The sequence below is a fragment of the Choloepus didactylus genome, chromosome 6 (assembly GCF_015220235.1).
Source record: "Choloepus didactylus isolate mChoDid1 chromosome 6, mChoDid1.pri, whole genome shotgun sequence".
Classification (NCBI taxonomy): Eukaryota; Metazoa; Chordata; class Mammalia; order Pilosa; family Megalonychidae; genus Choloepus; species Choloepus didactylus.
In genome coordinates this window covers 43,968,779-43,994,666 of record NC_051312.1, presented here as the reverse complement: position 1 = coordinate 43,994,666, position 25,888 = coordinate 43,968,779, and the positions used below count along the sequence as shown (strand labels likewise).

General features: G+C 37.2%; 1 protein-coding gene across 1 annotated transcript in view; it reads left to right on the top strand.

The window, feature by feature from the left end:
• TRIM44 (tripartite motif containing 44) overlaps positions 1-25,888 on the top strand; it is a 199,561-nt gene that overhangs the window by 70,687 nt on the left and 102,986 nt on the right. Inside the window, exon 3 of the mRNA XM_037838925.1 lies at positions 21,100-21,339. Within this exon, the coding sequence (XP_037694853.1) occupies positions 21,100-21,339 (240 nt within the window). The remainder of the gene's footprint in view (positions 1-21,099; positions 21,340-25,888) is intronic.

Genomic DNA, 25,888 nt, shown 5'->3' with positions numbered 1-25,888 from the left:
CTGAATATATGTTTTTATTCTCTGTCCAAATTGCTGTGGGATATGTCACTATTTCACACTAACCTATGCAAACCTACCAGGTCTTACTTCCTATTAAAAGTTCTATGTAATTATGGTATTTGAACGAACTGTGCAAGATAAACCATTTAGGAAATATAGATCTTGCACCAACTAAATATCTCTTCCTTGGTCTCACATGGAAATTGAAGTTTTAAAACACAGTCAATATTGTCCTTTACCCTTTGGCTTGACTGGCATAAAGGTTTTATAGAGCAGCTTGCTTTGCTTCAGTTTGCATTCTTCAGTTTGCCTTCAATTCTTGTTCATGGCCTGATCTGTATAAAATAAACTGTGATGTTGCAAAAAATCTATTTAAAGGAATGAGAAATAAAGAATTTACTTCTTAAAAACTGCCATTTATTCACCTACTGCAGTCTGGGCCATACTTTTCCTTGATTGTGATGTCAACTTTCCTAACTTTGAACCACATGTGCATGTGAGGCCTAGTAACATAGGTTGCAAGTCAGTTTTTATTATGATCTCCATTTTTAGTCACTTGGAACAATTAGAGTTTCTCACAGCATTCAGAAAGTTCTCCTCTTAGCTAAAATTTACCAGGTTTGGTCTCTGAGAGATTTTTGATCTTATAAGAAATGACCTAATTTATTTCTAAGAGTAGTGATCCATCAAAAAATGATCACCATAAAGCATAACAGCCCTGAAATATACACACTAAAAAGTAAAAGGAATTTCATAAATACAAATCACGGTTCTCCATCTAATACATAATTTGCAGGGATGTTGATAACACTCCCTCTCCCCTTTGTTCTGGCCCCAGGGAGGGTACCTGCAAAAAGTGTATGAATTCCTGAGGACTTTTGTAATCACTTAATATGTAGCTGACACATGTCATGTAGGCTCTATTTTACATGGATGTTCTTAGGCAGTGTTATGAAAGCTCCTTAAGAAATCAAGCCTCTTTTAAGAGGATAATTAAAAGTGGCCTCATCTCCTTCCTCCATTTTTTAGTCTTTCTCTTCCTCAATCACCTTTCTTAGATTTTCCTAGTTTGATTTCCCTTATGACAGACTGTTATAGTTAACAGAAAGAAGAAGACTAGAATACTCTGCCTCTCTTGACAACTTCTTAGCTGTATCTGTTTCCTCATCTGTAAAAGGAGGGGGTTTTCTTAGATGACAACTACTTTCTCTTCCAGCTCTGAACTCTCTATTAGCCTCTTTCCTGTCTTTCCCCTTTTATTTACTATTCCCTACCTCAGCTACTCAGTATGCATAGCTGCTTTAAAATATTCATAAAATGAATGCAGTTGTGAGAAAACATCAATAAATGCAGGTGATGGCACGATTTGGAGTTTAGAAGTTCTTATTTTGGTAGTTTCTCACTTTGCTTTTCTTATGTCCTAGCCAATTATAGGCTACAGTTGTATTTTATTTGATCTGCACAGTTTTTGTTGTCATTGATGGTGGTTTTAATTTGAATTAATTGCTAAAATATAAAAGTCAGGAAAGTTCATGTACAAATCAAGATGTTCAACTTTTCAGTTGGCTGGAACAGAGCATCGGTTGCCCCCTTTAGATATAGGCACCGTCCCTTAACTTTGCCCCCAACAGAACTAGCCTGCTTTACTCAGTAGGTGCTTAAGTAGGTAAAGCTCCAAAAGACATTGCAGTAGGGCCTGGTGAACCTAGATCCAGTGCCTGCATTCAAAAGTCCAGACTGGTACGGCAATAAGAACTTCCTGGTAGAGCCCGTACCCATTATTAGATGGTTACTCCTTGCAGGTTAAAGCATAACTCCAGCTAATGTTTGGAGAACAAGGAAGAATAGGCCCCAGCTTTGGTGGTACTAATCAAGTAGTTAGGATCTCAGCTAAGAGAGCTCTTCCAGCCCAGGAACTCGTCTATGAAAATCTGCATATTTTCATCTTCATACTTAAGCTCAATTGTTTAACTGGATTAATTCTGCTTTTTTTTTCTTTTTTCTTAATCCATACTGTATCTTCCTGAATTAAATGTACTGCTTATAGGTGGTACACTTTGATATTTTTTTTTTACCCTTTTCTAGAGTCTCATTACTTGGGGAGAACAAACAATATTCAAATGCAAACGATAAACAATGATAAATGATAAAATTAAGTGTCCTAATCATAAATTCTATCAATGCACTCCCTCATCCTCATATATAATTAGAGCCAACTGAAAGTATTTAGAGATGATATATTGTGGTTCATACAAGCTGTAGCCTATGTAGAGAGGGAAAATTTTTTGCATCAGCTATGCAACTCCTACTCAGAAGAGGCTGGATAGTCTTCAGGATTAATAGGACTTTCTGGATGGCATGTTCAAAATAACCTGAAAGATTTCTGGACTTCCAAGGTGATAGAACAGATTTGTTGACTCTTCATGTATGTTCCAAATGATATGTCATCAGTATGGTGATATTTGGGACTGTTGATCATCTTTTATAAGAGCACAATTCTGAATCTCCAGGACCAGAATGGCAAGAAGATTCAAAGGCCTTTGTCTAGAAATCCAGAATACAAATAATTGTGATCCTATAGTGATGACATAAGTTCTAGAGGCATCCTTGAAAGAATGCCAAAAATGTTTATAACAGTGGCCATTTGTTTAGAATAAGTACATAGCATCTCAAGGTGACTGTTTTGAAGGGGACCATTCTCATTTGACTGTATTAAATTTTGGTGATGTTTAAAACCTTACTATTCTAAGTATGACCCATGTACAGAAGCATCTGCATCAACTGGAAACTTATTAGAAGTGCAGAATCTTGGGCCCCGTCCTAGATCTACTGAATCAGGGTCTGTGTTATTTAACAAGAACTCTTTGTCAGTCATGTGCATGTTAAGTTGAAAAGCACAGCTTGAAAAGACTGGTCTGCTTACTTTATAGTCTAACACCATTATCTGTATTATCTCACTTTTCTCAATTGATTTATGATCAATTAAGTAGCAATAATAGCAATAACAACAGCAATACTAAAGGAGACTTTGAGAAATTACTTCAAGCCTGACGTCCAGCTAAGAGTTTATTTGCATGATTATTTTTAAAATTCTGACATTATGAGTTCTTACAATACTGTATGACTGTCCTCATTCTACAGGTGAGAACACAGATTCTGAGACCTTAAGTAATTTCCTGAAGCCATGCTGCTGAATGGCAGAACTTAGATCAGTTTGATGCCAAAATCTATGCTGTTTTCTGTCTACTCTTATGTTGGTACTACACTATTTTAAATACTGTTGCTTTATAATATGTTGTAGTCATATGACATTTTCACCCTACAGAGAGGCAGTTTAGCATGATAGAGTCAGACGTATCTGATCTCTGGAACCTTGGGCAAATTTTTAACATCTCTGTCAGCTTAGCGTATTCATTTTTAAGATGGAAGAGTAATAATACATATCTCATAAGGTTGGTTTGAGAATAAATATGACAATATTTGTAAAATACTTGGCAAGGTATTTTTGCATAATAAATGATAGATATATTTGTAGTAAGATTTGGTTTTCTCCATAAGTAGAAAATCACCCGTAATAACTCAGATGTATGCAACTCACAGGAATTCAAGGCCTAGAAAGAATGAGGTAGAATTTAAAAGATCCCATGACTGCAGACGAATTAGAATTTTAAATAAATGTAATATAGAAAATATAATCACTAAAATAGTAAATCCTAGCAATATCATTAAAGGTTAGTACATGTTAATATCCTAAAACATAGATAATAAATCCTGCTGTTCCCCTGCTCAAAATCCTTTCATGGGTCCTTGTAGCCTATAGAGTATAATCTAAATGCCTTAGCAGAACATATGACATCCTTCAAATCTGCCTCTACATGTCCTTTCTAGTCTAGTTTCCGACCACCTCCTCAAGTACCCTGTGTGCCATTGCTTTCTAACTTTTAACTGCAAGGAGCCCCATATGCCCTGAAGTGTCACAATGCACAGATGAAAAATACGTGCTCCATTCACACCAAAGCTTCCTACAACCCCCAAACAACCCTATTTTATTTCTTTGCTTTTGCTCATTCTGTTCCTTCTGACTATAATACCTTTCTTTATTCTCTGCTTAAATTCTCATCTTTTAAGACCTAAGTCATATGTTACTTTTTCTGGGAAACCTTCTATTTGTAGACAAAGTCACTCTTCTCTTTGTTCTCATAATGTTTTCCAAACTAAATTAACCAACCTGACAACTGTGTATTTATGGTGACTAAACCTAAAAATAAAAGGCTTGTGTGTGTGTGTGTGGGGGGGGGGTTTCACACTTTCATCAGAGCATTTCACACTGCATCACTAATGTAGTAATTGCTTACATATCTGTCTCCCCCAGTAGATTTTGATCTTCTCTTGGAGGCAGAGTCCATTTATTTGTCTTTTTTCATACCTCTATAGTGTCTGACCATGATTTTCTGAAATTGATATTCAGTGACATCAGAATAGCATTGTGACATTGGGTAATACAGAAGGGACTAGGGACATACTGACAAAATATATGGGCAATGAGCAGAGCAGAACAGTGATCACAGAGAGGGGAAACTAATAAGGTGAGCCTTAGTTTGTGACCTGGATAGAACTTCCAGATTGCAATTCAGGGAAGAGTACCCAAACACAGATAAGCATTCTCCCTGAGTTGAGGAGACATAATTGAAAATTAGACGAGGCCAAGGAGGCTAGAATTTGTAGGGCAGAGTACCAGAACAGCATAAAGGGAGGGCTCCAGAGATCTGCAAAGGATTGCCCTCAAGTCTTCAGATAATTACTGGATCAGTACATGCATGTGATGAGGCTGGGGAAGGAACACGGAAAGAAGCAGGCAGAATAATCTCCAGAGCTCACAGAAAACTGAGAATAATTTGTGTTCCCACTAGCCAGAATGGGAAAATATTGTAATATATGGACATTGAGTAGAGTAATTGGAAGAGTATGGACTTGTTGGGGAAAACCTAGCCTTAGACTCAAGGCAGCTCTGGTCCTGCCTAGCAAAGCTTACAAGCAAATCAAAAAAGGATGTAACACTTTCCAAGAACTTAACTGCATCCCAGAACAAAGTTCAAGAATATTTTAAGGAATACAAAAATATTCATTATCCAACAAGGTAAAATTTCAGTCTGCCATCCAATCAAAAATTGCCAGGCATGCAACAAAGCAGAAAAAAAAATGTGATCCATAATAAGGAGGATAAAAAATCAGTTGATAGAAACAAACCTAGAAATGATACAGATTTATTGAATTATTAGACAAGGACATTAAAACAGTTGTAACTATATTCCTTATATTCAAGAAGGTAGAGGAAAGCATGGACATATTAAGGAGAAACATCTAGATATGAAAAATACAGTATCTGAGATGAAAAATAAACTGAATGGGAACAACAGCAGATTAGACACTAGTTGTTAAACACTGTATATTGTGTCCTGTAACCTCCCTAAGCTTGCTTGTTATATATATTATACACCACAGAAAAAAAGATTAGTGAACCTGAAGACACAGCAATAGAAATTATATAAAATAAAACACAAAGAAACATGAACTGTAGAGAGACTTCAAGTTGCCTAATTCATGGTAATAGGAGTCCCTGAAACAAAGGGGAGGGGGCCTGTGGAGGACAGAAAAAAATCTTTTAAGAAATAATGGCTGATCATTTTCTAAGTATGATGAAAACTATAAACTTACAGATTTTAAGAAGTTCAATAAACCCAAGTAGAAGAAACAAGAAGAAAACTGCATGAAAGCACACCATAATCAAATTTCTTAACACCTGTAGTAAAGAGAAAACTCTTAAAAGTATCCAGAGAGGAAACAAAGTACATAGGAGCAACAAACATAAAATGATCCCAGACTATCTTTGGAAAAGATGCAAGCCAAGAGATGGTGGACCAAAACCTTTAAAATCTTAAAAGGATAAACATTCTCAACTAGAATACTATCTTCAGTCAAAATATCTTTCAAAAACAAATGTAAAAATAAAGCCTTTTTCAGACATACAAAAACTGAGACAATTTATTAGCAGCAGACCCATTAGAAATGTTAAAAGAAATCCATGAGATAGAAGGAAAATGCCATCAGGTGGAAATTTGGATCTATGCAAAAGAATGAAGAGCACCAGTAATGGTAAATATGTGGTAAAATAAAAGACTTTTTTCCTTAATTTTAAAATCTCATTAGTAGTAATTGACTGTTTAAAGTAAAAATAGCAATGTTTTATTGTTTCATGGAATGTGCACAAAACAATATGCAAAGTCTGTGAGGAAAAAGAGAGTATTATTTGCTTTAGGTAAACTGTGATGTTAGACATGTATAATTAAAACTCTAAAACATACCCCCTGCTTCCCCCCCAAAAAGAGTTCTATCACTGCTAAGCCAGCAAGGGAGATAAAATGAAATATTTAAAAATACTCACTCAAAAAGAAGGGAAAAAAAGGAAAAGGAGAACAAAGAGTATATGGAACAAATAGAAAACAAATAGCAAGAAGGTAGATTTAACTCCTAGCCATATAAAAATGTAAACAGTCTGAACATCTCATTTACAAGGCAGGGATTGTCAGCTTGAATAAAAAGCAAGACTCGACTATATATTGTATATAAGAAACCCACTTCAAATATGAAGATATAAGCAGGTGAAAAGTAAAAGGATGGAGAAAATTATGACATGCTACTAATTCAAAGACAGGTGGAGGTGCTATATTAATATCAAAGTAGATTTCAAAGCAAAGAATATTATCAATATAAAGAGGCTCATTTCATCATGATAAAGTGGTTAATTAATCAAGAGGACCTAACAGTAATAAACTGTGATGCACCCTAAAGTCCTAAACATTATGCACCCAAAAACAGAGTTTCAAGATACGTGAATGTTCTAGTTTGTTAATGCTGCCAGAATGCAAAATACCAGAAATGGATTGGCTTTTATAAAGGGAGTTTATTTGGTTACAAAGTTGCCATCTTTAGGCCATGAAGTGTCCAAGGTAACGCATCAACAATCAGGCACCTTCACTGGAGGACTGGTCTCTGGAAAACCTCTGTTAGCTGGGAAGGCACGTGGCTGGTGTCTGCTCCAAGTTCTGGTTTCAAAATGGCTTTCTCCCAGTACTTTCCTCTCTAGGCCAGAGATCCTCTTCAAAATGTCATTCTCAGTTGCTCTTGGGGCATTTGTCCTCTCTCAGCTTCTCTGGAGCAAGTGTCTGCTTTCAGTGGCCATCTTCAAACTGTCTCTCATCTGCAGCTCCTCTCTCAGCTCCTCTGCATTCTTCAAAGTGTCCCTCTTGGCTGTAGCAAGCTCGCTCCTGTCTGAGCTTATATAGTGCTCTAGTGAACTAATCAAGGACCGTGCTGAATGGGCAGGGCCACACCTCCATGGAAATCATCCAATGAAAGATCTCGCCCACAGTTGAGTGAACTCATCTCCATGGAAATATCCAATCCAAAGTCTCCAACCCAATCAACACCAATACATTTCCTGCCCATACAAGACTGCACCAAAAATAATGGCATTTGGGGGGACATAATACATCCAAACCAGCACAATGACATAAAAAAATGACTGAAGGATTCTTGGAAGATGACAGATTAGGAGACACAGAGCAAAATTCTCCTCTGTGAAAAACACTAGATAAAAGAAAGTGCTCCAGAACAGCAGTTCCAGGGTTCCACCAGCTGGGGAGGGACTTCTACACCCATGAGTGTGTACTTGGAAAAACCAAGAGACTGTTTAAGAAGGGTGAGTGTTCAGCCTGGGAGACCACCTGGGAATGGTCAGTTAGAGCTAGCGCACAATGCAGAGGGGAGCAGCCTTCCATGCCCCAGGCACCCTCCTCAGCACATGGCTTGGGTGATAACCCTTCACAAACCCATGGCCAAGAGCCCCTGTGCCAGGGATTTTTGTTGGAACAGGCAGATAAGCACAAAAGGAGGCAGCTTTCCATGCCCTGTGCAGCCATCCTTGCCGTTAGCTAGGAGATAACCCCTCACAACCCTGCAGCTGAGAGCTTGCTTGAAGGAATTTGGGATTCAGCGAGCTTGTGATGGCATCCAGTCTTCCTCCACAGAAGCCATGGTGTGCACAGCCCAGAGGCAAGGCTGCTGCATGGAAGTGCCAGGAGCCCTCCCCCAATCTGAGGGACTCACGGGTGCATAGCAAACAGGGACTGTGGGGCACCTGAGCTGGAAGGCGAGATGCACAGCTCTGCAGCCCCAGAGTACTCTATCCACAGCCCTGTGAACAGCCGAAACCATTGTGTCCTAGAGTGGACTTCCTGCCAAACTTCTCAGGGTGTGCCCCACACCCAAAAGGCTGGCAGTCCCCCGTGCACACAGAAAATTGGTGCACCGATTGGACTTCCATGTGGTTTGGATCCACACTCAGTGCATAGATGAGGTGGGGCAGAACTGGCTTGAGGGTAAAAGGTGGCTCAGGAGTGTCATCTGCTGGTAGGTCAGGGAAAGTTCACTCCACCAAGCTGTAGCTTTGCCACATTATAGATAAATGTTCAAATAATCCTGCATATCCTAAAAGAACTCTATCAAGATAAGCAAATGCCAAGAGGCCACAAACAATAGAAAATTGTAAAGCATATGAAGAAACCAGAAGATATGAATAACCCAAATGTCCAAATTAAAAAAACAGAGGAGAGACAGAACTTGGAGCAATTAATCAAAGAAGTACACAAAAACATCAATATTATGTCCCAGGATATAAAAGACACGAAGAAGACACTAGAAGAGCATAAAGAAGAATTTGCAAGAGTAAATTTAAAAATAGCAGATCTTAGGGAAATGAAAGATATTTTTGATCAAATTAAAAATATTCTTGGGACACACAACACCAGATTGAAGAGGTAGAAGAATGAATTAGCAACCTTGAGGATAGGGTGATGGAAAGTGAAAGCATAAAAGAATGAATGGTGAAAAAAAAAAATTTGAAGTGGATCACAGGGAAATGATGGACAACAAGAAGTGCACAAATATGAAAAGCACTGGTGATGCAGAAAGGGAAGAGAAGAGTAAAGGGCTAGGAAGAGTATTCGAAGACATTATTGGGGAAAATTTCCCAACCCTTCTAAATGACATAAATATGCAAATTAAAGATGCCCAATGAACACCAAATAAACCCACTCTGAGACATATTCTGATCAGATTGTCAAATGCTTAAGAGAAGGAGAAAGTTCTGAAAGCAGCAAAGGAGAATCAATTCACCACATACAAGGGAAACAAAATAAGACTAAGTACTGACTACTCAGTGGAGGCAAGAGGGCAGTGGTATAACATATTTAAAATTCTGAAAGAGAAAAGTTGGCAGACAAGAATTCTTTATCCAGCAAAGCTCTCTTTCAAAATTGAGGAAGAGGTTAAAATTTTCATGGACAAACAAATGCTGAGAGAATTTGTTAACAAGAAATCTGCCTTACAAGAAATACTAAAGGGAGCTCTACTGGCTGGGAAAAAAAATAGACAAGAGAGAGGTCTGGAGAAGGGCACAGAACTGAAGAGTTTTAGTAAGGATAACTTAAATAGAGAAGGGAAAAAATAGATCTGGCAAATAAAAACCAAAGATAAGATGGCTGACTCAAGAACTGCCTTCACAGTAAGAACAGTGAATGTGAATGGATTAAACTCTCCAATTAAAAGATATGGATTGGCAGAATGGATTAAAAAAATATGAACGATCAATATGCTGTTTACAAAAGGCTCATCTTAGACCCAGCGACACAAAGAAATTGAAAGTGAAAGGATGGAGAAAAATATTCCAGGCAAGCTACAGCCAAAAGAAAACAGGGGCAGCAATACTAATTTCAGATAAAATAAACTTTAATTGCAAGGATGTCATAAGAGACAAAGAAGGACACTATATATTAATAAAAGGAACAAATCCCCAAGAAGAAATAACAATCATAAATGTTTATGCACCCAACCAAGGTGCTCCAAAGTACATGGGGCAAACATTGGCAAAATTGAAGGAAGCAAAGATATTTCCACAATAATTGTGGGAGACTTCAATACACCACTCTCTCCTATAAATAGATCAACCAGACAGAGGACGAATAAAGAAACTGAAAACCTAAACAATGTGATAAATGAATTAGACTTAACAGACATATGTAGAGCATTACATCCCAAATTGCCAGGATATACATTCTTCTCTAGTACTCATGGAACTTTCTCCAGAATAGATCATATGCTGGGGCATAAAACAAGCCTTTATAAATTTAAAAAGATTGAAATTTTTCAAAGCACATTCTCTGATGACAATGGAATGCAACTAGAAGTCAATAACCATCAAAGATCTAGAACATTCACAAATATCTGGAGGTTAAACAACACACTCCTAAACAATCAGTGGGTCAAAGAAGAAATTGCAAGAGGAATTGCTAAATATCTAGAGATGAATGAAAATGAGAACACAACATATCAAAACTTATAGGATGCAACAAAGGCAGTACTGGGGGAAATTTATAGCTCTAATGCAGACATTAAAAAGGAAGAAAGAGCTAAAATCAAAGAACTAATGGAATAACTGAAGAAGCTAGAAAATGATCAGCAAACTAATCCTAAAGCAAGTAGAAGGAAAGAAATATCAAAGATTAAAGCAGAAAAAAATGATATCGAGAACAAAAAAACAATAGAATAAATAAAACCAAAAGTTGGGTGCTTGAGAAGATCAACAAGATTGACAAACCCTTAGCTAGACTGACAAAGTTAAAAACAGAAGCCCCAAAATAAACAAAAGAATAAATGAGCGGGGGCATTACTGCAGATCCTGAAGAAATTTTAAAAAATCATAAAAGGATACTGTACGCCAACAAACTAGAGGAAATGACTAATTTCCTGGCAATATATGAACAACCTAGACTGACCAGAGAAGAATAGAAGACCTCAACAAACCAATCACAAGGAAAGAGATCCGATCAGTCATCAAAAAGCTTCATTCAAACAAGAGCCCCGGGCCAGATAGCTTCTGGTAGAATTCTACCAGACTTTCCGAAAAGAACTGACACCATTCTTGCTCAAACTCATTCAAAAAATTGAAGAAAATGGAACAGTACCTAACTCATTTTATGAAGCCAACATCACTCTAATACCAAAACCAGATAAAGATGCTATAAGAAAATAAAACTACAGGCCAATCTTACTAATGAATATAAATGCAGAAATTCTCAACAAAATACTTGCAAATCAAATCCAAAGACACATTAAAAAAATCATACACCATGACCAAGTGGGGTTCATCCTAGGCATGCAAGGGTAGGTAAACATAAGAAAATCAATCACTGTAATACAATACATTGACAACTCAAAACTGAAAAATCAAATGATCATTTCAATAGATGCTGAAAAAGTATTTGAAAAAATTCGGCATCCTTTTTTGATAAAAGCACTAAGAAAGGTAGGAATTGAAGGAAACTGCCTCAGTATAATAAAGGGCATATGTGAAAAACCCACAGCCAGCATAGCACTCAATGGTAAGAAACTGAAAGCCTTCCCTGTAAGATGGGGAATGAGACAAGTATGCCCACTTTCACCACTATTATTCAACATTGTTCTAGAAGTTCTAGCCAGAGCAATCTGGCAGAACAAAGAAATAAAAGGCATCCAAATTGGAAAGGAAAAAGTAAAACTGTCATTATTTGCAGATGATATGATCTTATATTTGGAAAACCCTGAGAAATTGATGACACAGCTACTTGAGCTAATGAACAAATTCAGCAAAATGGCAGGATACAAGATTAATACACATAAGTCAGTAATGTTCCTATACACTAGAAATGACCTAACTGAAGAGACACTCAAGAAAAAGATTTCATTCACAATAGCAACTAAAAAAATCAAGTACCTAGGAATAAAATTAACCAAGGATGTAAAAGATCTCTACACAGAAAATTAAATAACTTTACCAAAAGAAAGAAAGGGGACCTAAAGAAAAGGAAAGATGCTCTGTGTTCATGGATAGGAAGGCTAAACATCATTAAGATGTCAATCCTCCCCAAACTAATCTACTGATTCAATGCAATTCCAATCAAAATTCCAACAACCTACTTTGCAGACTTGGAAAAGCTAGTTATCAATTTTTTTGGAAGGGAAATGGGCCTCGAATTGCTAAATACATTCTAAAAAAGAAAAACAAAGTGGCAGGACTTAAACTTCCCGACTTTGAAGCCTACTATAAAACCACAGTAGTCAAAACAGCACGGTAGGCACAAAAATAGACATATTGATCCATGGAATCGAATTGAGAATTTAGAAATAGATTTCCAAGTCTATGGTCAGTTGATTTTGATGAGGCCCCCAATTCTTGATGGGAGAGTTCTGTCTCTTCAACACATGGGGCTGGGAGAACAGGATATCCATATCCAAAAGAATGAAAGAGGACCCCTACCTCACACCCCATTCAAAAATTAACTCAAGATGGATCAAATACCTCAATATAAGAGACAGTACCATAAAACTCCTAGACGATAATGTAGGGAAACATCGTCCAGACCTTGTATTAGGTGGTCACTTCTTAGACCTTAAAACCCAAAGGACAAGCAATGACATAAAAAATAGATAAATGGGAACTCCTGAAACATAAATGCTTCTGTACCTCAAAGGGATTTGTCAAAAAGGTTAAGGGACAACCAGCTCAATGGGAAAAATCTATTTGGAAGCCATGTATCTGACAAGAGACTATTATCTTGCATATATAAAGAAATCCTACAATTCAACAACAATAGTACAAACAGCCTAATTATAAAATGGGCAAAAGATATGAAAAGACATTTCTTTGAAGAAGAAATACAAATGGCTAAAAAAAATATGAATAAAATGTTCATTTTCACCAGCTATTAGGGAGATGCAAATCAAGACCACAATGAGATATCATCTTACACCAAAAAGAATGGCTGCCATTAAACAAACAGGAAACCACAAATGCTGGAGAGGATGTGGAGAAAGTGGAACTTTTTGGTGGGACTGTATAATGTTACAGTCACTCTAGAAGATAATTTGGCGATTCCTCAGAAAACTAGATATTGAATTACCCTACGATCCAGCAATTTCACTTCTCAGTATATACTCAGAAGATCTGAAAGCAGTAATATGAACAGATATTTGCACACCAGTATTCATAATGGCATTGTTCACAGTTGCCAAGAGATGGAAACAATCCAGTTGTCCTTCAACAGATAAACAATATGTGGATAAACAATATGTCATAGATACACACGATGGCATACTACGCAGCAGTAAGAAGGAATGAAGTCGTGAAACATATGACAACATGGATTAACCTTGAAGACATAATGCTGAATGAAATAAGCCAAACACAAAAGGAGAGATATTGTATGTTACCACTAATGTGAACTCTGTGAAAAATGTAAAATAAATGTCTTATAATGTAGAATATAGAGATCCTAGAGATGGTCAGAAGCCAGTGAACGGGGAATAATAATCTGATACATACAGATATGATAATGAGGGTGAACTTAATGGTATGGGAATGGTCAGATGTAACTATGGTTTGTTAATGGGATTATAAGTGTCATTGATGTGTTGAAGGCAAATGTGTTAATAAATAGTTGTTTAAAGGTATGTAACCCACGGAATAGCAACACAAACCTAAATAAGTGTTAGTAAGATAAAAGGTATGACACTTGTGCAGAGGGTTAACAACAAAGTGGTATGGAAAAACTACCCATTACATATTAAAGACTATATTTAATAGGAATATCTTACCAACACTACAGTAATACTAGGGATGAATAATTAGCAGCTGATAAGAGCTCTGGGATGTATTATGTTATGATAATTGTTTAAAGTTTAGAGTGATGATTGTACAACTAAGTGAAGATAATGTAAGAAACTGTTTAATTTGGGATAGAATATGTATTAAGCGAAATTAGAAACCCACTACTTAAAAAATCAAGCCCTCAACTTGAGGCTTGCTGTTATGAAATTTAGATTTGTAAATGGGAGGCTGAGCTCTCCTATAATTATGCCTAAGGGGCACTTCCAAGGAAACTCTTTTGTTGCTCAGATGTGGCCTTTCTCTCTCTAAGCCCAACTCAGCAAATAAATTCATTAACTTCCCCCCCATGAGGCACATGATTCCCAGGGGAATGACTCTCCCTGGCAATGTGGGACATGACTCCCAGGAATGAGCCTGGCCCTGGCAGCAAGGGATTGAAAATGCCTACTTGACCAAAAGGGGGAAAAAAGAAAGGTTAAGGGCTGAGATCACAGTGGCTGAGAGATCCCAAATAGAGTTGAGAGGCTATCCTGGATGTTTCTCTTATATAAGCTGCAGCTAGACGTTCCAAATGGCCACATTATGCCATGCCCTTACCAAAAGTAGTTCCCAGATACCTAGGTCTCTACCTGAGATTCTATAAAAGATTCACTCACTAAGTTTTATCTCTTAGAAACTTAAATCCACCAGAGTGTTCCTATGTCAGACAAGTCCTAAAACTCAGAGACAACCGCCTCTTTAAGATCAACAGTCAGATGTAGCCCCCTTCCCCATACTGTCGACACTACCTTTCAATATGAACAAGTTAGGGTGCTCACTGCCTAGACACCCCTGAAGATGGAGAAAGAGATGAAGTGAGAGGAAGGGGTAGCAGCAAACAAGATAAGATTTAACAGAGGTCTGTGAATAGTGAAACTTTATATATATATATTTAGATGCTGGGGTGTTGGAATAGCTGGAAGGAGGTTGTACCAGTTTGCTAATGCTGCCATTTTGCAAAACACCAGAAATGAATTGGCTTCCATAAAGGGGGTCCATTTGGCCACAAAGTTACAGTCCCAAGGCCACACAGTGTTCGAAGTAAGGCATCAACAATAGGTTACCTTCACTGAAGGATGGCCGATAGCATCTAAAAACCTCTGCCAGCTGGGAAGGCACATGGCTGGTGCCCACCTGCTCCCAAACTTCATTTCAAAATGGCGTTCCCAAAATGTTGCTCTTGGGGCATTTTGTCCTCTCTTAGCTGCAGCTCCTCTTCAAAATGTCATTCTCAGTTGCTGTGAGGTCCCTCTGTGAGCTCGTTTTATAGGACTCCAGTGAACTAATCAAGACCCACCCTGAATGGGTGGGCCCACATTTCCATGGAAACATCCAGTCAAGAGGTCATACCCTAATCAAAGGTGTCACTCACAGTTGGGTGGGTCACATCTCCATGGAAACACTCTATCAGAAGATTCCAACCTAATCAACACTAATACATCTGCCCCTACACAATTGCATTAAAGAATATGGATTTTTCTGGGGACCATAATATATACAAACCAGCACAGAGGTGAATCATGTGGTGGAACTGAAACCTATAACATCTGTGCTGGTTTGGATGTATTATGTCCCCCAAAATGCCATTATCTTTGATGCAGTTGTGCCACTTTGAATGTATTATGTCCTGCAGAAAAAGTCATATTCTTTGATGCAGTCTTGTGGGCAGACATTATCAGTGTTGATTAGAATGTAATTCTTTGAGTGTTTCTTTGGAATGCACCCCACCCAGCTCTGGGTGATGACTCTGATTGGATAATTTCCAGGGAGGTGTTGCTCCGCCCATTCGGGTTGGCTCTAAGTTGAGTCACTGGAGCCATATAAATGAGCTGACGGACAGAGGGAACTCAGTGCAGCTGTGAGTAACATTTTGAAGAGGAGCTACAGCCGAGACGGACACTTTTGAAGAAAGCACAGGAGCTGCAGATGAGAGACAGTTTGAAGACGGCTGTTGGAAGCAGACTCTTGCTCCAGAGAAGCTGAGAGAGGACAAATATCCCAAGTGCAACTAAGAGTGACATTTTTGAGGAACTGCAGCCTAGAGAAGAACATCCTGGGAGAAAGCCATTTTGAAACCAGAGCTTTGGAGCAGACACCAGCCATGTGCCTTCCCAGCTAACAGGTTTTCCGGACACCATTGGCCATCCTCCAGTGAAGGCACCCAATTGCTGATGTGTTACCTTGGACACTTTATGGTCTTAAGACTGTAACTGTGTAACCAGATAAACCCCCTTTTTCAAAAGCCAATCCATCTCTGGTGTTTTGCATTCCAGCAGCATTAGCAAACTAGAACAGCAGTCTTGTGTGGGCAGGAAACGTATTAGTGTTGATTGGGTTGGAGACTTTTGATTGGATGTTTCTGTGGAGATAAGATCACTCAGCTGTGGGCGAGAGCTTTCATTGGATAATTTCCATGGAGGTATGGCCCCGCCCATTCAGCATTGGCCTTGATTAGTTTACTAGGGCACTATATAAGCTCAGACAGAAGGAATGAATTTGCTACAGCCAAGAGGGACACTTTGAAGAATGCACAGAAATGGAGAGAGTAGCTGCAGATGAGAGACAGTTTGAAGATGGCCATTGAAAGCAGACTCTTGCTCCAGAGAAGCTAAGAGAGGACAAACACCCCAAGAGCAACTGAGAGTGACATTTTTGAGGAAATGCAGCCTAGAGAGGAACATCCTGGGAGAAAGCCATTTTGAAACCAGAACTTTGGAGCAGATGCCAGTCACGTGCCTTCCCAGCTAACAGAGTTTTTCTGGACACCATTGGCCATCCTCCAGTGAAGGTACCTGATTCGTTATGACTTACCTTGGACACTTTATGGCCTTAAGGCTGTAACTTTGTAACCAAATAAACCCCCTTTATAAAAGCTAATCCATTTCAGGTGTTTTGCATCCTGGCAGCATTAGCAAACTAGAAAATATCCTTTAAAATTTGCTTTATTGCTACTTGTTAAATTGTGCCTTGAAAGTCTTCACCTTTCTGTAGATACCTTATGTTGCATAATGGTGAAAGAACTGAGACTGTGGAACTGTAACCCGTAACAATTTTTTAAATTACCTGTATAACTGCTTGTTGAGCTGTACATCAAATTTAACACCTATTAAATATGTGATATATTTTACAATAATGGAAATATCTGAAGTTGTGGAACTGTGACCCATGACATTCTTTGAAAGTTGCTCTGTAACTAATTCTTGACTCGTACTTTGAAAGTTATCTCTATTATGTATATATGTTAAAGGTCATAATAAAAAAATAAAATAAATGACTGAAAGAAGAAATAGAGAAATCCACAATTTTATTCAGAGATTTCTTCACCTCTCTCTCATCATTATTAGCATAGGTACACAGAAAAGGCTGTAGGAGACTTAACAAACTAACTTGATCTAATAGACATTTGTTGAACACTCCACCCCCTAAAAAAGCCCAGAATACACATTCTTCCCAAGTTTATGTGGAATATTTATCAAGATAAGTGAAATTCTGGACCATAAACAAATATCATTACAGTTAACAGAATTAATCATACAAAGTGTGTTCTCTGGCCACAATAGAATTAAATTATAAACCAATTAAGAATATCTGGACAACCCCAAATAATTGTAAAGTTAACATATGTCTAAACATATTGGTGAAAGAAGAAACAAAAGGGAAATTAGACATTATTTAAAATTGAATGATAGTGAAAGCACTGCTTGTAACAATTTATGGGATGCAGCTTAGATGAGAGGCAGTGCTTAGAGAGAGATTTATAGCACTGAATGCTTGTATTGGAAAAGAAAGGTCTCAAATCAACAGCTTAAGCTTCCACTGTAAAAGCTAGAAGTAGACAAGCAGATGAAACTCTATATAAGCAGAACAAAAGGAAAGAATAAAAATAAGAACAGAAATAAATGAAATAGAAAACAGGAAAACAATGGAGTAAATCTTTGAAGTCATAAGCTGATGCTTTGGGAAGATCAATAAACCTGTAGCCAGACTAATTAGGTAAAACAGTGAAAAACACAAATTCCAATATTAGAAATAGAAAAGAGGACACCACTGCAGATCCTATGGATATTAAAAAGATAGGAAAAGAAAAGATGCTTGGCATCTCATTTATTAATTATAAATTATTATTTATTGCTTTGCCAATAAATTATGCAACTTTAGATGAAATGGACAATTTCCTAGAAGGACACTCAAGAAGAAATAGATAATATGCAGATCCCTATGTCTATTAAAGAAATTGAAATTGTAGTTAAAAACCTTCCTATAAAGGAAACTCTATGACCAGATGGCTTTGTTGGTGAACTCTACCAGACATTTAAGGAAGAAATACCACTTTGCCACAAATTCTTCCAAAAAATTAAAGAGGTTGGAACCCTTCCCAAATCATTCTGTTAAGTGAGCATTATCCTGATACCAAAACTAGAAAAATGCATCACAGGTAAAGAAAACTACAAGCCAATATTATTCATGAACATGGACACATAAAATCTTAACAAAATTTTTAATGAATTGAATCCAGTAATATATAAAAATGATAATGCAGCCTGCCCATTTGGGTTTATCCTAGGAATGCAAGGTTGGATTAATATTTGAAAATCAGTGTAATTCACTAAATTAACAGGTTAATAAAGAAAAACCATACAATGATCTCAGTAGATGCTGAAAAAACATTAGACAAAATCAAACATTTACTCTTTATTCTTGATAAAAATTCTTACAAACTAGGAATAAAAGGGAACTTCTCAACCTGATAAAAGGAACCTATGAATAACTTACAGCTAACCTTATTCTTAATGGAGAAATAATGCTTTCTTCCTTTAAGATTGGAAACAAAGCAAGTGTGTAGTTTTCCGTACTTTTGTTCAACATTATGGTAGATGTTCTCGCCAGTGCAAAAGGCAAAATGAATAAATAAATAAAGAATATGGGTTGTCAAGGACGAAAAAAAAGCAACAAGAACTAAAAGAAAATTTAGTGAACTTACAGGATACAAGTAAATATGCAAAAAATCATTTTTTTCTATATAAAATCAACAAAGAATCAGAAATTGACTTATTTACAATAGCAACAAAAATATGAAACACATAGGGATAAATTTGACAAAAGTTGTGCAAGATTTATACACTGAAAACTGCATACCATTTCTGAAAAAATTTTAACAAGACCTAAATAGAAATACCATGTTGATGTGTCAGAAGACCCAATATTTTTAATTTGATCAAAGATTCAATACAATCCAAAAATATTTCTAACATCTTCTTCAAATATGCTGAGTTTTGTATTTTGACTCTTAGTTCCTTTGTTTCTAATAAATTTTCATTTTGTATAGAGTATGAGTAGGACATTTTTCCAAATGGATAATCACTCTTCCCAATACCATTTTTTGTGCCAGTTGCATTGTATACTAAAAACCCCATATGTACACGGATTTGTTTCTAGACTTGCTAGTATATTCCTCTACAAATACCACACTTTTAATTATTAAATCTTAGTTTATTTTTTAATATGTAATAGGACAGATCCACACTCATTTTTCTTTTCACAAATTTCTGAGATATTGTAAATTCTTTTCTTCTGGGTGAATTTTGGACAATGTTATTAATATTAAATATTCTTATATTAAAGAAACAATCCAGAAACCATAAATGAAATAATTGACATATTCAACTATGTAGGATATTTGTGCAAAAATAGATATTATAAAGAGATTGAGAAGATAAGTGCTGACCAGAAGAATCTTTGTAACACTTAGCATGCAGAACATAGCATGCAGAGTAGGATAAATAAAACTCATACAGATCAATAAATAAAGTTATAACCCAATTAAATATTGCCAAAGGCTTTGGACAAGTAATTCACAGAAAAAAATAAATAATAATAAGAAAATGTCCAGGCTTTCTACCAACCCTTACCATTAAGGAAATGCAAAACAAAACATAATGTATTTTCACCTATCAGATGTTAAAAAAAAAAAAAAAAAAGGTAAAATGCTTAATATCAGTGAGTATTTGTGAGGTACAGGGAAATGTTTACTTTGACACATGGGAGTATAATTTGTACATCTTTTTTTTGGAGGGCAGTTTGTCAGTATCAACCAATATATTTAGAGTATACATAAATTGACTCAATGATTCCAAATATTAAGAGGTATATCCAAGGGCATTCATTGCTAAGTCCTATTTTCCATCAAGAGAAGAATGGTTAAATAAGTTATATATATACACACACACACAAGTGCATGTATATCAGAACAAATATTAAAAATAATACAAAGAACAAAGTTGATCTATATGCACTAACATATTTTAAGTAGAAAATCAATATACAGAACCATATGTTCAATATAATCCATTTATATAAAAATTTCATAAAACTGTCTCTTTCTTTCTATATATAATTACATAGAGAAATGGCTGGAAGTATACATACCAGATTGTTAACGGTAATTAACAGCAGTTACCCTCTGATGACAAAAGTGGTGTTGGGTTGGGGAGAGAAGAGGAATGTCCTTTTTTGCCTGTATATAGTCATCTATTTAAAAATTTTAAAGTAATTATATATTATTGGAATAAAAATGAACAAAACTAAAAGTAAAAAGAAAGGTGTGTTAATTTCCCAGCTGCTAAAACAAATGCCATTCAATGGGTCACCTAAGCAATAGGATTTTATTGACTCATGGTTTTGAGGCTAGGGAATGTCCAAAATCAAGGCAACAGCAAGGAGATGCTTTTTCCTTGAAGACTGTAACATTCTGGGGCTGACTGCCAGTGATCCTTGGCCTGTAGCTTTTCTGTCACCTGATAATGTACATCGCATGGCAGAGTTTTCTCCTTTCTCCTCCAGGTTCTGTTGACTTCCTGCTTCTCCCTTTGGCTTTCTCTTTCTACGTTGGAATTTCATTCTGTTTATAAAGGACTCCAATTATCTAAATTAAAACCCAACACTCAGCTAAGTGAGGACCAACTGAAGTAACATCTTCAAGCGATCCTAATTACAATGGGTCCACATTTACCAGAATGTGGACCAAGACCAGGAATGTGTCCAAACTGGGTTATACACTTTAATTTACCATGGAAGTATAAGGAATTACTTCCTGAAAAATGAAAAAGGCAAAAAGAGTAGGAGGAAATTCATCAAAGCTATTAGGGGAACATTGTTTAGGGAATATCCCCAAACCTTCAGGATCAGATAGGAGCCGTGGTTTGTATTTTGGCTAGGGCTGTCTAGCACTGATAGTAATCTCTACACTTCTATTTCTTTATGTGTCCAACTTATTCTTCTTTCTTGTCTGTGTTCTGCAGGTAACTCGGGACCAGATGAAAGTGTTCATACAGCAGGAATTTAAGAAAGTTCAGAAAGTGATTGCTGCTGAGGAGCAGAAGGCCCTTCATCTAGTGGATATCCAGGAAGCAATGGCCACGGCCCATGTGACTGAGATACTGGCAGACATCCAATCTCACATGGATAGGTTGATGACTCAGATGGCCCAAGCCAAGGAACAACTTGATACCTCTAATGAAGCAGCTGAGCCAAAGGCAGAGGTAAAGGAGAATGCCTATAATTATTAGTAGCAGGAGAAATAGGAGGCAATGGACTGCCATATTTGTGAGATCCGAAATGCCCCCTTGTGGACCCTGAACATGAATTGAAAGCTTAGTTACAGTTAAGTGTCTAGTCTGGTATGTAGACTAGTACAAAAGTATTGGCCGCTAGGACCTGAAATCATCATCTGGGCCTGGCAAGGTGTTTATCCACCATAACTTAAAGTAATATTGTCAGTGAGACAGATATTAATCACAGTTAAGGAGGAAAGCCAGACATCAAAACCAGAGAAGAGGGCAATTGACAGGTCTGGAGGAGTGAAATGGGTCATAGGGATTAGAACTGGGCTGAATGAGAACTGGTCAGGAAATGGAGCAAAGAACAGGCCATAATGAAGTTTTGGACTGATTCTGTGAGTAGTGAAAGAGTGCCTCACCCTTGTTTTTATATGGAGCCAACTGCATAAATTGGGGGATAATTGCTAGATTGAGAGGCATGTGTGATATGGCATTGTGAGGATCAAAAACAGTGTGAATGAGACATGCAAGGTAAATGTTAAATCATTGTACAAATATTAGTCACTATAGTCATTATTATATTGTATCAGGAATAAAAGAGTCTTTGGTGTTTTACCAAGAAACATACTCAAGCATTTAGAATCTATTTCTAAAAATGAATTTAAGGCAACCATTTTAAAAAGATACGAAACTAATAGCATATTTTAGCCACTGAGGAGAAGACTGCTTTTCATTAGATATCATGGCATTATGTTGAAAATTCTGGTGAAGCTTATGCCAAATAGGTTTAAGGTGGGCCCTTCTAGAAGAAAACCTGCAAGAGTCCGGTGGACTTTCCAGGACTGCTGCTGACTCAGTGAACTCAGCCTTAACTGGCAGTCTTGCATTGGCCCAGGAGAGCCTGGCCAAGAATAAACCAGTCAACAGAAGAGCCAAGGTATAATCCAGGATGCAGGTATTGTCCAAGCCATCCTGTCAGGAAATATGAGACCATTGGACAAATTATCTGCTGCATCCATCCAGGGTTCTTGATTACTGTATGTGTGAAAAGAATAGCTTTTGTTCTTTTCATTTCATCTTTCCCAGAATTAAAAAAATATGTTTCTAGGCAAGTTTTTAAGCAGGCAAGAGTGCAATTTATATTCATCATTTCATTTAATCCTTATCAGCATTCAATATCTCCATTTTAAAGAGGAGATATTGAGATGCAGAGAACTGCAGAGACATTGACCCAGTGCCATTTAGTTAGTAGAAGATAGAACCAGAATTCAAATTCAAATCTGTCCTATTCCAATGCCTGTACTTTTCCCCTATTATGTGCCGTATGCCAAGCATCCAAGTTGTGTCTGTGGGAAGAATCAAGGGATCAGTGTCCTAGACAATTTTGCATTCTTGAGACCTTTTTTTTTTTTTTTTTTTTTTTTAATCATCATTTTATTGAGATATATTCACATACCACGCAGTCATACAAAACAAATTGTACTTTCGATTGTTTACAGTACCATTACATAGTTGTACATTCATCACCTAAATCAATCCCTGACACCTTCATTAGCACACACACAAAAATAACAAGAATAATAATTAGAGTGAAAAAGAGCAATTGAAGTAAAAAAGAACACTGGGTACCTTTGTCTGTTTGTTTGCTTCCCCTACTTTTCTACACATCCATCCATAAACTAGACAAAGTGGAGTTTGGTCCTTATGGCATTCCCAATCCCACTGTCACCCCTCATAAGCTACATTTTTATACAACTGTCTTCGAGATTCATGGGTTCTGGGTTGTAGTTTAATAGTTTCAGGTATCCACCACCAGCTACCCCAATTCTTTAGAACCTAAAAAAGGTTGTCTAAAGTGTGCGTAAGAGTGCCCACCAGAGTGATCTCTCGGCTCGTTTTGGAATCTCTCTGCCACTGAAGCTTATTTCATTTCCTTTCACATCCCCCTTTTGGTCAAGAAGATGTTCTCCATCCCACGATGCCGGGTCTACATTCCTCCCCGGGAGTCATATTCCACGTTGCCAGGGAGATTCACTTCCCTGGGTGTCTGATCCCACGTAGGGGGGAGGGCAGTGATTTCACCTTTCAAGTTGGCTTAGCCAGAGAGAGAGGGCCACATCTGAGCAACAAAGAGGCATTCAGGAGGAGACTCTTAGGCACAACTACAGGGAGGCCTAGCCTCTCCTTTGCAGCAACCATCTTCCCAAGGGTAAAACTTATGGTAGAGGGCTCAACCCATCAAACCACCAGTCCCCTATGTCTGTGGTCATGTTAGCAACCATGGAGGTGGGGTAGGCAAATACCCCTGCATTCTCCACAGGCTCCTCAAGGGGGCACTACATCTTTTTTTTTTTTTTCCTTGTTTGTCTTTTTTCTTTTTTTTTTTTTTTTAACTTTCCCTTCTTTTTTAAATCAACTGTATGAAAAAAAAAGTTAAAAAGAAAACAAACATACAATAAAAGAACATTTCAAAGAGACCATAACAAGGGAGAAAGAAAAAGACAACTAACCTAAGATAACTGCTTAACTTCCAACATGTTCCTACTTTACCCCAAGAAAGTTACATAATATAGCAACATTTCAGTGACCTTGTTCCTACTACATCCATCAGAAATTAACAGACCATAGTCATTTCTGGGCATCCCCAGAACGTTAAATAGCTTATCTGTTCTTCTTGGATTATTGTTCCCCCTTCCTTAATTGCTCTCTACTGCTAGTTCCCCTACATTCTACATTATAAACCATTTGTTTTACATTTTTCAAAGTTCACATTAGTGGTAGCATATAATATTTCTCTTTTTGTGCCTGGCTTATTTCGCTCAGCATTATGTCTTCAAGGTTCATCCATGTTGTCATATATTTCACCAGATCGTTCCTTCTTACTGCCGCGTAGTATTCCATCGTGCGTATACACCACATTTTATTTATCCACTCATCTGTTGAAGGACATTTGGGTTGTTTCCATCTCTTGCCAATTGTGAATAATGCTGCTATGAACATTGGCGTGCAGATATCTGTTCGTGTCACTGCTTTCCGATCTTCCAGGTATATACCGAGAAGTGCAATCGCTGGATCGAATGGTAGCTCTATATCTAGTTTTCTAAGGAACTGCCAGACTGACTTCCAGAGTGGCTGAACCATTATACAGTCCCACCAACAATGGATAAGAGTTCCAATTTCTCCACATCCCCTCCAGCATTTGTAGTTTCCTGTTTGTTTAATGGCAGCCATTCTAACCGGTGTTAGATGGTATCTCATTGTGGTCTTAATTTGCATCTCTCTAATAGCTAGTGAAGCTGAACATTTTTTCATGTGTTTCTTGGCCATTTGTATTTCCTCTTCAGAGAACTGTCTTTTCATATCTTTTGCCCATTTTATAATTGGGCTGTCTGTACTATTGTCATTGAGTTGTAGGATTTCTTTGTATATGCAAGATATCAGTCTTTTGTCAGATACATGGTTTCCAAAAATTTTTTCCCATTGAGTTGGCTGCCTCTTTACCTTTTTGAGAAATTCCTTTGAGGTGCAGAAACTTCTAAGCTTGAGGAGTTCCCATTTATCTATTTTCTCTTTTGTTGCTTGTGCTTTGGGTGTAAAGTCTAGGAAGTGGCCTCTTAATACAAGGTCTTGAAGATGTTTTCCTACATTATCTTCTAGGAGTTTTATGGTACTTTCTTTTATATTGAGATCTTTGGTCCATTTTGAGTTAATTTTTGTGTAGGGGGTGAGGTAGGGGTCCTCTTTCATTCTTTTGGATATGGATATCCAACTCTCCCAGCCCCATTTGTTGAAAAGACCATTATGGCTCAGTTCGGTGACTTTGGGGGCCTTATCAAAGATCAGTCGGCCATAGATCTGAGGGTCTATCTCTGAATTCTCAATTCGATTCCATTGATCTATATGTCTATCTTTGTGCCAGTACCATGCTGTTTTGGCAACTGTGGCTTTATAATAAGCTTCAAAGTCAGGGAGTGTAAGTCCTCCCACTTCGTTTTTCTTTTTTAGAGTGTCTTTAGCAATTCGAGGCATCTTCCCTTTCCAAATAAATTTGATAACTAGCTTTTCCAAGTCTGCAAAGTAGGTTGTTGGAATTTTGATTGGGATTGCATTGAATCTGTAGATGAGTTTGGGTAGAATTGACATCTTAATGACATTTAGCCTTCCTATCCATGAACATGGAATATTTTTCCATCTTTTAAGGTCCCCTTCTATTTCTTTTAGTAGAGTTATGTAGTTTTCTTTGTATAGGTCTTTTACATCTTTGGTTAAGTTTATTCCTAGGTACTTGATTTTTTTAGTTGCTATTGAAAATGGTATCTTTTTCTTGAGTGTCTCTTCAGTTTGTTCATTTCTAGCATATAGAAACATTACTGACTTATGTGCACTAATCTTGTATCCTGCTACTTTGCTAAATTTGTTTATTAGCTCTAGTAGGTGTATCGTCGATTTCTCAGGGTTTTCTAGATATAAGATCATATCATCTGCAAACAATGACAGTTTTACTTCTTCTTTTCCAATTTGGATGCCTTTT